At 42.0% G+C, this 16069-nt stretch overlaps 1 protein-coding gene across 1 annotated transcript in view; it reads left to right on the top strand.

Annotated features, from left to right (window-relative positions):
* LOC138283527 (mucin-5B-like) overlaps positions 1-12817 on the top strand; it is a 402759-nt gene extending 389942 nt beyond the window's left edge. The window contains exons 28-29 of the mRNA XM_069221467.1: positions 3583-3614; positions 12728-12817. Of these exons, the coding sequence (XP_069077568.1) occupies positions 3583-3614; positions 12728-12817 (122 nt within the window). The remainder of the gene's footprint in view (positions 1-3582; positions 3615-12727) is intronic.
* Positions 12818-16069: the final 3252 nt, after the last annotated feature.

The raw sequence follows: 16069 nt of genomic DNA, 5'->3' as shown, positions 1-16069 counted from the left end.
ATTTCTGGTGCAACCACTTAGCCATCCCCACTAAGTCAGAATTCTGGGTGAACACTTCTCTCTCTGAATTTTTCTCTTTAACATCTGCAAGGGAATTGAACCAGTTAGGTGCAAGCCATGTGGAAAACCAAACTGCTAAACCATTGGCAATGAACCAAGAATCAGTGTAAAAATGACACATCTCACGTATCTCTTGCTTTAAAATCTGACACACATTGTACAACACTGTTCCTTCTACTGTGCTAGAAAATATCATTTCAGTCAATAAATCATTAGTCAAACAAACATGCTTTTCATCCTCAGTGGACACGAATTCAAATGGTGCACACAATTTCACTGGTGACTCTTTTACCTGTGGTACTCTAGCCCTGTCTTGCAGGTACCAGATCCAGTGTATGATCCTAGCTAGGGGCACTCTTTTCTTCCCCTGTTCCTGATTTACATGCACATCAGTGTTTCCCTCTTGCACTGCGCAGAAACCTAAAGTCTGAATTATTTCATTTTTCAAATCACAAGCGCGCAGCTGTATATCATTTTTCCCAGTGACCATATACCAAAGTGTTAGGATTTCACTCAGATGAGGGCTATTCTGTTTCCAAATATCAAACAAGTTAATAAAACTCGGTGTCTCTTGCTTAGTGCAAACAGTAAGCAACTCTAAAATCTTTCCTTTTACTTGTGCATTTTGCGATGGTACCTCTTAAATCACATTCTGAGCTCGGTCTGTGTTATCAGTTAAGGAATGCACTTCGACTGCCAAAAAACCTGGCTCACACGAAGGCTCAGAGTGGCTCACAGCTGTCTTAACCCCCTCATTACTGGAATGGAAAAGACAGATTCTTCTAAAACAACATTTTTATACATTTCAGCATTATCTTGCATTAATGTATTCTGGCTAATTTGCTCACGTAAATTCTCATTTTCATGTTCCAACTGCCTACATTTCTCCTGCATTTCTCTGTAAGCAGATAAAAGTATCCAAACCCTTCTGTCAAAAACAAAAGTAACATCATTGCTCTCAAAAGGCAAATTTTCTAAATATGCTTCATCACAACAAAACATGTTTCTCAAAGCACCATCAGGCAGTTTAACTACACATGCATTTTCAAACATGGTCTGCCGTGCTTCTGTAATTCTCCAAACAACAAAAAACAATTACACTTTTAAATTGTGCACGTAGAAATCTATAATTCGACTCTGCCCCACTCCTGGTACCAAAATGTTCTGCTTTCCTTCTTATCTCGTATCAGAGCTTACAGAACATATCAAGAATGCACTTCTGAGTTCAAAGAAGACCTTTATTGTTGTTAATTCTTCCCCACCCACAAGTTCGTGAGAGACGAATTAATAGATTTCAAGCACACGTCGCAGCAATGAAAACAAAATATATCACAGTACTTCTCAGTTGCAATGTACACAGCAGGTTATATATATAATGCAAAGCAAAACAAATACTTCACCATGTGAGAAACTATTTACAGCTTCATCTTTCTGGGGTCTGCAAGTTGATGACTCCGGTCAACTGCGAGAAAGAGATTATCTACCCACACGGGAGACTGGCAACTGGCACCAAGTTCCAGCCCGAAGTCAGGCAGATTCGAATCTAAATCCCTGTAGCCCGAGTCATCCGTTACAAAAGTGTTGCCCCCTCCTCTCAGACTCGGGAAAACTACGCAAGCCTTTGGAGACTGGCCAGATCTCCTAGACTTCCCCTCTTCCTAAGCCTGAGCAGAAAGGAAAACACCAAATGTACTCTCTCTTATCAGGTCTAGGCTGGTGTGAAGAAAACATCTTGGTTCATCTTGTGCAAAAACAAAGCTTGGAAAAATACAGCTTGGATTCTCAACTGCAATGTCTAACTCCACGTTAAAGGCAATAGGCAGCTAACCTAAATATCAAATGTAATGTCTAATGTCATGTCAAAGCCAATAGGCAGCTGAGCTGAATTCAAAATGTAATGTCTAATATCATGCCAAAGCCAATAGGCAGCTAAACTGATGCAATGTCAAAGCCAATAGGTGGCTAAACTGAATACAGCATGTCAAAGCCAATAGGCGGCTAAACTAAACAAAACATACAATGTGCTACTGGTGAACATTGAGCAACTAATATGCGCAGTGGTGAAACACAAAGTCATTGGTCAAACATCACTAATAGCATCACACTGTTTTCCACGCATCTCTTCCTCCGCGGTTCCTTGCGGAGATTTTGAACGCAAACCAGGTACTTTGTGCTTGCAAGAGACATTTATTGCTTTTAAGAGACTAAAGATACTTTAAATCATTTTTACAGTGATATCTCACCATATATTTATTGCATCTTAATCGTTTTGACCTGCATTTTACCCAATAAATATTATATGTTTTTCTAAACACTGTGTGGTGTATTTATGTGGTGTTCTACTGTGTTATTGTATGATTTATTGCACAAATACTTTACACATTGCCTTCTAAGTCACGCCTGACTGCTCAGTGGCAAGCTACCAGAGGGTAGGCACCAGATAATTTGGATTGTGTGTGACTTACTCTGCTAGAGTGAGGGTCCTTGCTTGGACAGGGGGTAACCTAACTGCCAACCAAAGACTCCATTTCTAATAAATAGCGTCATGAAAAATGACGCTATTACCCCCTACTGTGCGCCACAGTGTGCTGTATTTTAAATACGGCACACACATGTTGGCAGTAGGGGGCGGTAAAGGGTGCAAGAAAAGTGGCGCACCACTTTTCTTAAATATGCACCTATATTTTTTCAGCTGATATTTCTAATATATCCTAGCTGCAATGTGGGATTTCGAGACAGACCCACCCACAGCTGCACATCCTGTTACCTGTCAAGTCAGCTTAGTTAAACACAGAGGACCTAAAAGACGAGAGAAGAAAGGAGAGAGAAATAGAAGTACTTGAGAAAATTGCTATTATTTACCACAGAATAAATTTCACTAGAAAGCATTTAGGGGCATATTTATGAAAAGTGGTGCTGCACCCAGTGCAGCGCCAATTTTCGAGTGCCTCTTTGACCTCCTCCTAATGCCACCATGTGTGCACCGTATATAATGTACGCACACCATGGTTGTAGTTAGGAAACTAGTGTCAGAATTTTTCATGCTAGTTCGACGCTTTGCAGGAGTTTTGACGCTAATCCTGCAAAGCACCCAAAGGCCCATTTTAACCAATGGGAGCCTCCTTTTAATGCTTGCTCAGAGCAGGCGTTAAAAGTGCTTAAAAAAATTACGGAAAGAAATCTCTTAGATTTCTTTGCGCCATTTTTTCAGCCCCCCCTTACCACGGGAACACCTCCTTGCATACATTATGCCTGGAGCAGGCATAATGTAGAGCAAACGGTTACATACAGGTGCAATCCATGCATTGCGCCACTTTGTAAATATGGCTCGCCATTGTTGGCCTTCTAACACCACATTAGTTTAAAAAAATGACACTAATGTGTTAGAATGGCACTAGGGCCTCTTGAAGCTGGGCCTTAGCTTTTTTCATACTTATGTTAATGACGCAGTTTCATTTCATGTAGCATAATATTTACTCTGCAGCAGTTTATGCTCAGTTAACCGATCTTCTTTCTTTTCAGACTGCACAGGACCTGATGGCCAGCCCAAAGTGGTGAGTAACTGAAAAGGATTATGCGAAGAGATGAATGAATACGCAGTATGGAATTCCTTTATTTTTAAACATTACACAATGCAGTTTAAAAAAAAAAGGTTGAAACGTGCACCTTCAAACAGACGCTCCCGACAAAGTAGATGTGTTTTCTACTATTTTGCCACACATAAAGACATTTCTATCCATGTCATACTCTATATGACACTTTTCAAATGTCAAAATGTCACTTGACATGAACGTTTTAATGCCAGTATTATGACAAGCTCATAATTTTGTAAACATAAATCATTTTTATATCATTCAGATGAAGACGGCTAGTTGGCAGAAACTCTTCTTTAGGAAAACCTTAACCAAATCCGCCTTTACTGTCTTATTTCTTCTTCAATGAATTGACCAAAGAGATGTTGATCCATTCTTCTTAGATAGCATTGCAGTCCGTCTTGCAACATTTCATTTTTTTGTACAAGGGAAAGGTGGGCAAAACAAAAAATTATGATAAAGGTTTTGTTAATTAATAAGGTATTATTAGCTGTCAAAGATAAAACCTAAAAATATCAAATATCCTTTGTTAAAAATGCCAACTGGTTTTGAGCCATTTGTGTTGCATCTCTAATTATAAATAGATCCATCTGATTTTGCCTTAAGTGTAGTACAAATGACGATCGATGTAAAATAAAGAACAGTGTAGTTTTTTTTTCCTTACTAAATAAACCTGGCAAAGTATCGCAAATTTAGCTTGTACTGGTTTGCCCATGTCAAACTATCGTTGTATAATATGTGCTGAAGCTAATATTGTGACCGGGCTCAAGGAAATGTTCATAAGCATATAGGCGGAGATTTATTTCTCTTCCTGAGCCTACTGTTATTTTTATTCAGTCACACACATTCCCAGAGATTTACCACAAAATGGGGCTGAGTTGGAAGCGATATTGGCTGTTTTAGTCTTACAGAACATGATATACCGTCCTTCAAACTCATGCAGTTCGACCAGCTTTCCCTCTTTTAATGTCCACTCCTTCTCTACCCCCTCCTCCTCTCTCAGGGTAGCCTTATTTTGGACAGCTATGTCCACTGGTTTTTTGGTTTTAGGGCTGACGATGCAGAACGTTGGTCTTCCCCGCCACCTAGCTGAGGCTATATTGCAGTCATGCGGACCCTCTATGTCGTAAAATCTGTGCTAGACACTGGGTTCGGATTCCCAGCATTGCTTTCTCCTTTGGATCGCGATTTCGAGTTCATTCTTCAGCTTCTCTGGGATAATTATAGCGTGGATCTTTTTTGTTTTGACCATAATTGCTCAATAAGCAGGTTTCTCCTAGCTCTTAGTAGGACTTACCTGTGTCTGGACCTTTGTTCAGACAAGGTACTTACAGTCCCTGATCCAGGGTATTCCGAGGTACCCACCTCGCTACTTCTGCTCTGTCTTCTCTCTCTTTCTTGCTCTTTGACTCTTAAGGTTTGTTTTCGCTTTTTCCATTGTTGTTCTGAATTTGTTTTTGGCACTGTTTTTTCTGCTCCTGTCTGCTTTATTTTGCCTTTTGCCACTGATGTTATTGACTTGTTTCTGTCTCTGCTTCCTTGTTCTACTTGAGTTTGTCTCCACTACTTTTCCTCTTTCCCTCTCTCTAAGTCATCTCCCACTCTTGCTCGATTTCATCTCTCTCTATGTTACTCGGCTCTTTACTGCTTGTTTCTCGCCTTAACACTTTTGCTCTTTGCTGATTTCTTTACTTTTTTCCTCTCTGTCTTTTTCTACTGTCTTTCCTTTTGCCAGTTTTTGCTTTGTTGCTCCTTAATGGCGCCTTTACCCTCCCTTTTCTGCAGACACCTCCTTACATGCTCTTTACCAGTCTCACGCTTGCCCGCTCTCCCGCTTCACACCTTGCAAACCCTTCCCAGCCCTGCCCACCACCTTCTGCACTTTTCCTCTTCACAGGTCTTACTTAATGGTAGCTGCAGAGCAGACCAGAAAATAAGCAGAATTCTGTTAGCCTCCCATTGGACTTACCTGTGCTTGAACTGCCATCAAAGCAAGGTCATTTTGGACCAGGCGCCAGTACATTCAGAGTCACCCTCCTTGCTCCTGTTCACTGTCGCTCACTCTTTCTGTCTTTCTCGTGCCCCTTCTCTCTCATAAGATTTGTTTTTGCATTTGTCACTGTTGTTCCGAATTTCTATTTGCTACTCTGCTACTGTTGGATCTCTGCTCCTCACCACTTTATTTCACCATTAGCCACTAATTTTATTGACTTGTTTCGGCCTCTGCTTCCCTGTTCTACTTTTGCTCTTCTACAGTGTATTCTCTCTATCACTCTCTCACTCATCTCCACTCTTGTCTGCTTGCTACTCATCTTACTGCATTTTCTTACCCTTTTCTCCTGCAACTTTCTCCCACACTCTTTACCTGTGCCTGCAGTAACCCACTCTCCTACTTCATGCCTCATATGCCCCACCTCTTCAATCACCACCCCATGTGCTCCTCCCCCAGAACCTAACTGATGGCAGCCACTGGCACACCAAAGGGAAGCCCACCTTCAGTCATGTTTGCCCAGAGTCAGAAACCAAAGTCCTCCCCCCATCAACTGCTGCCCTGCTTCAACTGTCCTTGCTCACAACCCCAGCATCCGCTCAGTACACTGCTGCTACACAGTACCACACAACATCGTGGAGGTGTTTGCCTGGTTCTCCTTGAAGTTCTTGTGAATTCGCCCATGCTCACTGTGCTCTACTCTAGCTCCAAGTGGCCCATCCCCACGTCACAGTGGCTTGGTCAGACAGCACCCAAAACTCTACACTCTTGTATGCAAACTCATCAGGCACCACACACTCAACACTCTCATGCGTGCTCCTCAATACCCACTCATTCAACAGACACACCAAGGAAATCTGGAACCTGCTGCACGACCACACACTGGACCTTCTATTTCTCATGAAGACCTGACTAAAACTTGCACCAGCCCTTCACATTGCTAAATCCATTTCTACTGGCTACAAGACAGCCAGGCAAAACAGACAGCACTAAACAGGAGGCAGATTCACCATAATTTTCAAGGATGCCATCAGTTTCACTAACTCCTCGGACACATGCCCCAGCAACATGTAACACCCGTTCTTCAAACGTCACATCACAGCCAACATCACCCGGAGTGGCACCCTCATCTACAGACCACAAGGGCCAACCGCTGATTTCACCAACTCATCACAGACTTTGTGGCACCCATCATCCTAGATTCCATCTCCTCGGAGACCTGAATTTCTTTCTATAAGACAGAACCAACACAAACTCAACACCAATACTAGAAGACCCCTACAACCTATGCCTTGCCCTACATGTGAAAAGACCTTCACAATCCTCTGGACACCTTCTGCACCCGATCTTCACCTTCTTTGGCAACATCTCGATTGACAAGCCCACACACAATCACTTGGATAGAACACATACTTGTCAAGTTCAGCATTCCTATGCAGCACAACCTCAAATTGACCATTGCCAGACGAAACAAAATCCCAGAGGAAGATTACAGCACTCAAAACATACTGACCAGACACAGCAGCAACCTACCTGAATCCATCAACATCTTGGATCACCATCTGTGTTGACATCTAGCCCCCTTTAAGCCTAGCAAAGCCACAATATTTAGACCACAAGCTAGTTGGTACACAGAAGTACTCAGGATGAAAAATGCCACTGCTAATATCTAGAATGTAGACGAAGATTGAGTCAAGACCTCACAGACAAGACCTCCCTTAAACCTGCACTGAAACGGTACAACCAACAGATCCAACCCATCAAATGCACTGTGCTTGCAGGCCACATCAACACCAGCACCAAGAGCAACAAAGGGATCTTTGCTATTGTGAAAGATTTAACCTAACCAGTTGCCACCTTCATTAGCATCACCTCCTCATAGGATCTCTGCAATAACTTCTCATTGTTTTTCTGAAGTAAAGTATCCATCATGTACAGCAACTTTGATCCCCATGCAGACCCAACAGACCTCGGAACTCGTTTCCCCATTTCATCTAAGAGTTCACACTTGACCTTGACCACTTGACCCACTTGTAAAATGCAAACATGCCTCAGTCCTCAGCCTCTGCAAAAAAAATACACTAGACGTACATCAATGCCCAGCAACAATAGACCGATCTCCCTGCGCCAGCACCAAGCCAAAGACCTAGGGAGGCTCATCAAACTATGCCTCAACAAGAATCGTAGCCAACCTCAAGTCCGTTACATCACACTGTTTGACTTCGGGCCCAACTAAGCATGAAAACAGCCCTCAGTGCCACCACAGATGACATGTGCATGACCCTGGATTAAGGAGACACACACTGCTGTATCTCACCCCATCCTGCTCGTATGACCCCTGCCCAAGACCAGAATCCAAGAACCTGCTTTCCACTCAATCTGGTTCTTCTTAACTGACTGGATACAAGCAATCAGCCTGTCCCTTTACACTTCAGGGATCATCCCTTACCCTGACCCTCTTAATTGTATATCTGATCCCACTTACAAGCTTCTGCTCACACGACATTGACGTGTTCTCCTATGCCGACTACACTCAGCTCATACTCTCCCTATTGGACATGATTCTCAACACCTGAAACAAGTTCAGCGCCTGAATTACCAAACTCTCCAATTGGACGAAAACAAGCTGTCTCAAACTGAACACCAAGAAGACAGTGAGACTGTGAAATTCCACCTTGTTGCCAGCTAAACTAGGGCTCACATCCTCCCCACCACCCATACCAAGAACCTCAAGCTCATCATCAAGAACTAGCTCGACATGATCACCCAAGTCCATGCTGTCATAGCCTCCTGCTACCACACCCTAAAGATGCTGCAGAAGACCTTCAAATGGCTCACGACCAGTGCTCACAAAACCCACATGCCTGCCCTTGTCGCTAGCACGCTGGACTACCAGAACACCCTTTATTCTGGGATCAGCAAACATTCTATCAGATGCCTATGACCCATTCAGAATTTGGCAGCCAGAATCACTTTCAAACTTCCACACCACACTTGCATTACACCCCACCTCAAGGATCTTCACTGGCTCTCTATGCACAAATGAACATTGTTCAGACTTCTCACTCACACATTCAAGGCACTACATAAGACTGTCCCATCTCAATTGCAGTATCTCATTTCACAAACCATGCAGAAATCTCCTCTTGGCTAGACTCCTTCTTCCACACATCCCTTGCATACAGAGAAAGAGCTCCAGCAGTTGGACTTTCTCCTACATTCCTCCTAAAGTGTGGAATGACCTGACACATCAAAGCCTCCTTCTCACTTCTTGAGTTCCCCAAGAAGATGAAGACCTGGCTTTTCAGTTAGTCCCTTCCACTTGCCCCAGGCACAGCTAATCTTACACCTGCTTAGCGACAGGATGGTGATATTGTGTTTTACGAATACTCTTAACAATGACCAGTGATCCATGATTTTTGGAAGCCTGGAACAGCTTTAGCAATGTCAAGTTCTTGTCAGTTTGGCTCTTGAATTATCTGTCTCTTCCCCATGCTATGGTTTATACTTTTCTACCTCCTTTGGACTTCTTTCTAGTTTTGAGACACTTCAGGTTCAACCAATCATTCTCCTAACTTTTATGGATCTGGAGTTCTTGAATCTGAAAGTGGCTTTCCTAGTGGCGATCACATGTATTTGCCAGATTGGCACTTGTTGCTATGTTGTGCTTGCCAACTCTGGGTGTTTTGACAAAATGTTGCCTCTGTGTTTTGTACTGCTCAAGGGGTGATTTTGCCTGCTTCTGTACCCTCCCCATCTTCTACAGAGGTGAACTTTTTTATTTCCCTGGACATCCATAAAGCTGCTCTTCCCTTGACATTATCTACAAGCATCAACGTTTCAAGGTCGATAGGGTGCCTTTTGGTGTTGGGCCCTCAGATCTTTTCTGGGTTGATTTATTTTAGCTTGCACATTAATACCACTCAATTTCTGCAGAAATTGTTGTTTTTCCTGATGATTCTCTGAAGTCTTGTGTGGGGCTTTGTTATGTCTGTAGAGTAGTGACTGGAAAGAGACTGACAGCCATATGTGTAATGATTCGTTTATTTGCAGATAATCATGTCCTTCCCCCCTTTACTTGACTAGTCCAGCCTTCAGATGCTCTGATTGAGAGTGGCTCAGGGAATGAACTCATACTTTCCCACCTCAGGAGTTAGAAGTCAGTGAAAATCTGTCCCATTACAAGATGGACGCTGTGGGCCCACTAAGTAATGAGGAATTAGCCATGGGCTCTGTAAATCTGGGTCAGATTCCCCTAGTAATTCCTTATTTTTTCTAAGACTTTCACCTGAGATGTCAGCTTCTTTCATCACCCTTAATCTCCAGCTCAGAATAAACAGATCTTCGGTGTTCCACTTTGATACTGATTGAATTGTTTACTTCTATTACTTGCCCCATTGGAATCAACTGGTCACTCATCGTGAGAGTCAGATTGGCCTTGACATACCAGCATAAAAAGAATATTAGTTATGGTGCCTTGTCGGGTGGGTGGGGCTTGTATTTTCAGCATACTTTTGGGGTTTCCGATCACAGGCTGAGATTCACCTCAAGGGTAATCACTGGGCTGACTATGAGTATCACTTGGCATAACGAAAAGTACTTATAAGGGCACTATGGAGTATTCTTTTGTTCAAGGTCTTTCACCATGTTCAGATTTCTGACACTGCGTAGGTAGAAATTGCTGAGTGGCTTTGTAGAGACATAATCGAATCTAGATCTTTTCAACAGCCGTGACCATTTGCATGACCATCGTACATCAGGTGATAATCCCCAGACTGGTAAAAGGTTTGGTCATACCAGATCGAGAAATGTCTTTAGTAAAAGTAATGAGAACAAAAATGTTATACTTCAGAATGTTCTCTTGTGCAGAAGGAATGCGTTCTTGGACATGAAAGCAATAGTAAGTTATTTACCAAAATATCTTTAGTAGTCTTGGTTATTTGTTTTTCACCCCCTCCATTCATACGATTAGCTAAGAACTTTCTCTGCTCTATTTTATGGTTGTCTGTAACTTAGACGAAAACACAATTTGCTCAACATGCGCCGACGACTGACACTTTTCTGTGGAAACTGTTTCCTTGAAAATGTCAATATGAAAGTTATCCACTAAATTGTGTCATTAAATTTGTTGAATGACAATTTTTCTCAAAATATAACGGGAAGCGTTTGTACTCTGGTTTCGCGAAGACCATTTCTATGATCTTAGTCTGTGGCCCTTTTTAGGGTTTAGCGCAAAGCGCTCTGTCCCTGGTGTAATCTCTCTGTGGGCTATTAACCACGCCCATGTCAAGCCCATCAGTTTGGTTAGATCGTGGGCCTGCCTTTAAAAATTTGCTTGATTTAATTCGTGAAAGACATGCACATCATGCCTTTTTCCGGTGTTTAGCCCTCCTTGAGCGCACCGGCCAACTACTGAAAACATACGAGGCTCGATGTATTCCATATGGTTTCTGGACTACTTTTTCTCTTTATTTCATAGACAGCGTGATCCTGCTGGGCAGTAATTGAATGCTTTGCATGACATCGACCCTGTTAAATGGATAATTGCACTTTTGCCAGTTACATGGATAATTGCACTTTTGGTGATACGTTTCACTGCAAACAAACTTCTGTTTCCTTTTGTGTGTCTGCTTCGTGCTCATGGCGGCCTTCTGCTCGCTTTTGTGAAACTGTTTTACTTTTCAGTTTATGTGGCAAAAAAAGTCTGGTTAGGAGTTTAAAACACTAATAGCTCTAACTAGGGCAACTGCGAGACCCATTGCATTGCAAATGCTTGTTTTAATTGTCTTACATGTTTGAAGGAAGACCCTCTGGCGCCCCCTTTTCCCTTTGTGCAATTTTTCGGACTTCCTCTCTACACCTTGGTTCCCCCTCCATTTCTTCTCTTCTTGTATTTTGTCAAAAATATTTTTTCCTCTTCCCATTTGAAACGTTTCTCCACAGTTAACTTGCTGCCCCTCCCTTTTCCTTATATTCTCTCACTTTCCACCTCTGTTCTTCTTCCAAACGTCGATTACAGTGATACTAAACGTTTTATTTAATCTTCCAGACTTGGAAAGTACACTCGCTCTGTAATGTTTTCTTTTTTTTACTATAGAATTCTATTTTCAAATGAGTAACATTAAACAGTTTTCTTTACATTATTTTAATGCTCGTACCGTCTCAGTCAATTATGCGAGATGCGTTCGCTCTATAACAGTATTGCAGGAGGAAAGGTTTTCAGTTCCAGTAGGATATTTTAACCAAATCGCTCCACTTTATTTATTTTTTCATCAGCATGACGTGGAGAGAGAAGTGTGGTGCTTGTATTTAGCCCTAGTAAAATGAAAGGAATTGCAGCAATACGATCAAATAGGCGTATGTGATGCTGGGAGGGACTACATTATGCATGCATTACTGCATGAAATAAGAAATTAAAAGTTTGGGCATCTTCTCAGAGCAGAAGTAGGTCCCGGAATTGCCCATAAAGAAAAATGTTCTCATGTTCATAAAAGCAGAGGTTATGGGGGACAAAGAATATTAACTAGAGCTAGTAGTCATGCTTCTACAGGGCTCTCTTCACATGTAGCTATTTTGTGAAACCGGTGCTTGTAAAATATGCTTTCTAGATAGAAATTGCAAGTGGTGTCCTGCATGGCAGTTTAAATTCCTCTTGCACTGCCCATTATCATTCGCCCACTACAGCATGTCATCACCCACACCACCGTCCTCTAGACCTTAGCGTTGACTGAGCTAAAGGGAGGATGGCCAGTTAGTACCAATCATTGTGTACAACATGCGTGCTCAGTTTAAACCTGGCAAAATATCCCTTTTCATGGTGTGCAGCTACAGTGCCCAACACGACAGAGAGACTGCAGCCTGCAGTTTACCTCTCTGCCAGAGAGGTCACTAAATTATCAAATTAGAAATGTTAGCAGGCCAGCGGCTCTACCAGAGAAAAGTGACATTTCGGAGTTACTTGCTGCTCCTGTGGGTTTGTAGCAGGGCATGGCTGGCATTTTATTCCATCTGGCATTTTCACGGCTATTAGAGGCCGGTTTTGAAAGCCCAGTGTCTCTGCTGATATGTCTGCCACATTCTCCAGGTCCCCGAGGTTGACTGCAGCAGACACGAGGAGGATCTGACAGACAGAGAAAGAGACACAGTGATAGTGATAGTGCGAGGTACAGAATAACCAATCAGATTGTCAAGAAACAGGAAAGAGAGAGAGAGAGAGAGAGAGAGAGAGATAGAGAGAGACAGAGAGAGAGAATGTATGGATGTTAGTAGAGAGGTAGGGCAAGGAGAGCAAAGAGTATTTCTGCCAGGGCTGCTTTTGGTTCCCAAGTCTGCCCCTGATTTGTAGTCCTGCAGTTTTCCCTGTCAGAAGGATGTCACCCCTAATCTCTCTTCACCATGGGACTAGGAGCTTTCAGCCAGAGGAACCCAGTAGCATCCATCCATCCTAAGAGTTGATGTCTGTATTGTGGGCATATGTTTCCATAGATCAGATGACTTAGTGAGGCTCTTTCCTCACTCTCCATTGTAAACATTGGACCGACAACCACAATACAAGTAACAAGGGACACTACTCATGCCTTCCTGCACTGCCACACAAGGATGTGCCTCAGATAGTGTCCCTTATAGCTGAGACAGCTCTCCCTTTGCAATTACCATGCTCAGGCCATGTTGAGACATGTACACACTTCAATGGGTGGTCTCTTTAATCAAAGCAAGGAAAAACAATAAATGAAGAGGATCTATTAGAGTAACAAAAAAACATACTCCCTTTGTCGAATGTATGTCTCTTGGGTAGTTTGAAAGCTTAATTTTTACTGTTGTTGCCTCAACCTTTGCTAGTATTTGGTGTAGCACTAACAGAGTGGCCCATGAACGACTATATTATTTTCTTTTGCAGACTGGCAACACCTGGCAAAGTGGTTGCAATCAGTGCTTTTGTTCCAAAGATTTAGTGGTGCAGTGCAGCCCTATAGTCTGTGGCACCCCCACAGTAGCAGCTTGCAACAAAGAAGGATTTGAGCTTACTGAGGTTGCAGCGCCCAACAACACCTGTTGCCCCATCAAACAATGCCGTGAGTATCAGTAGACTTTTCAGAGACATTTTGAAGCATGGGCATAGTGGGCAATTGCCTAGGGCCACCACCTTCCAAGGAAAAGGGATCTTTCTGTCTCAAGTTTCTCTAACGCTCTAGTGCAACCACTCTACATTTCTCTGCCTACCTCTCACTGTCCCTCCCTCTATGCAGTATCATTCTAAAGATTTTTAGGACCTTGAACAGGCATATATCAGCTGGTTTTATGTGACCCAATTTTGAAAGCATAATTCAGTCTTGTTTTGTACCATGTGAGCTTGAATTAGCAGAGAATGTGTAATAAAATTTAGAGTTAGTGTCTAGTTTTCGAGATTATAAATGCTGGTGCCCAATGTTCTGGTCAGCAGCCCTCTACCAGAGTTAGTAAATGTTGGAATGCTGAAAACTAAGACTGTTAAGGCTTGAATCCACCAAATGCCACCTACTCCACTATCAGACACTCCAGACCCTTTAATCTCACTATTGCGTTCTTCTTTTATGATGTTGTTTCCATCTTTCTCTTACTACTTCTTTCCCTTTGTGTGTTTTCCCTCTCTTGTTCTTGCTCAATGCCTGGTGAGGAAACACATGTGCTGGTCACCAAATATGAGTGTCGGTGGCCTCCACTGGTAACCACAAGCTCAAATTAAGCACTGACAGGAGGCCCAAAATTGATCTTGCCCAAGACTCCAACAATTCCTGAGATGACACAGATACTTTTAGAAGTGAAAAATGAGTGTACAGACCAAAAACTCGTGCCACAAGTCTCCTTTATCCTGGCCTTTGCATATGCTATGAATGAAGGCAGCAGATTTTTTTTGGTGTGGAAACAGCTTTTCGATGCAATGCCTGAGGAGAATAGATTGAAACTCTTTAAAGCCACCTTGGTTTTCCAATGTATTGATAATTCAAGAACAAAAGAAAATAAATACACACATTTGAACTATGGACACTAATTAAAAACAATATAATAAATTGGATTCTGTAATTCTTGTAAATGCGCCTATCTCTAAAATCTTTTATCAGTGACTTGTGATGCACCAAGTGACCGATTGCAGAGAAAATATGCCAGAACTCGACTATTATAATTTATTACAATTTAGTTCTGATGTCACAATGTCTGCAGCCAAGGTGAAAAGCAGGTCATATCACAGAGCATAATTGAAGCAGCTATTAAGCAACCAAAAATTTATGTTATTTTTTCTTTCTTCTGTTCTATTTTCCTAGCATACAATGTCAAGCAGAGAGAACGTTGTTTTTGGAGCTCCTTAAATAGAGAAAAGCTAGAATTGTTCTGCATGTTTCCACACATCCAGAGCTACTGCCGCTTTCATTTTTTTTTTTTTAACTGGCTTGTATTGAACTGTATCGACAACAAATATCTAACAAGTTTTTGTTGTGTTGAATTTTTCACTACAGGTTTTATTTTTATTCTTCGTGTTTGCAAGCATGCTAACTCTTTCATATGAAAGAGATACACACCAAAGTGTTTTGCGTTGTCGTGGGAAAGGTGATGGTGGGGCCATGACTTTGGAGTTCCATAACCTTATAATGAAACTCAGCCTTCAGCCTTGTTCCTCTAAAGGGTTCTGGATCTCCTTGGTGACTTGCAATATCCTTATAATATACATCAGGGGTATTTTGTCCCCTATATAATAGGGACCAAATAAAGTCGGTAAATTGGATATGTTTATTTTGTGCCTGGTTTCTACAATGGTTGGAGGGAGAGCCACTGGATTTATATGTTTCTGCAGCCCCTGCATTAAACACAAAGTATGGATTTATCACACATGCCACCTAGTCCTCCATCTGCTCCATACCTTGCATAATTCAATTAAATATACATTTCTGGTCAAACTGATAAAATGTTCTTAAAAAATTTACACACTTGGTGTTGCACAGTGGCAAATCCTTTGCAAAAGTAAACTGATCACCTTTAGTTGCTGTTTGATGTATTGAAGTTTTGAACTGTTTAAACAAAGTCAAACGTTTCCCCATATAGTATTAATGCATGTTAAATTGACAAAATATTGAAAATAAGTCCACCCTTCCTCAGTCTTGGTTAAGGTCACAGAGTACCATGGTAAATGGTGAGCCATTGCATAATCCTTAAAGAGAACTTTAAAGTTTATTGTAACTTAAGCAGTGCTGGTGAAGAATTTGTGCAATGCAACACTGTGATTTGCAGCTTTATCTGATGCTTCAGATAGCAATCTGGCGCCCCCTGCAGATAGTCTACGAAGAGGCGTATTAATGTCCTCTGGTCATAAAACTTGCTGTGCCTTTCAAGTTCTGTTTGGCCTCGGCTGCTGTAGCTTCCTCTATGGCTGTCTGTTTATCCATGTCTACCAATA

The sequence above is a fragment of the Pleurodeles waltl genome, chromosome 3_1 (assembly GCF_031143425.1).
Source record: "Pleurodeles waltl isolate 20211129_DDA chromosome 3_1, aPleWal1.hap1.20221129, whole genome shotgun sequence".
Lineage (NCBI taxonomy): Eukaryota > Metazoa > Chordata > Amphibia > Caudata > Salamandridae > Pleurodeles > Pleurodeles waltl.
The sequence above is the reverse complement of the archived record's forward strand: the minus strand, read 5'-3'. Positions and strand labels throughout refer to the sequence as shown.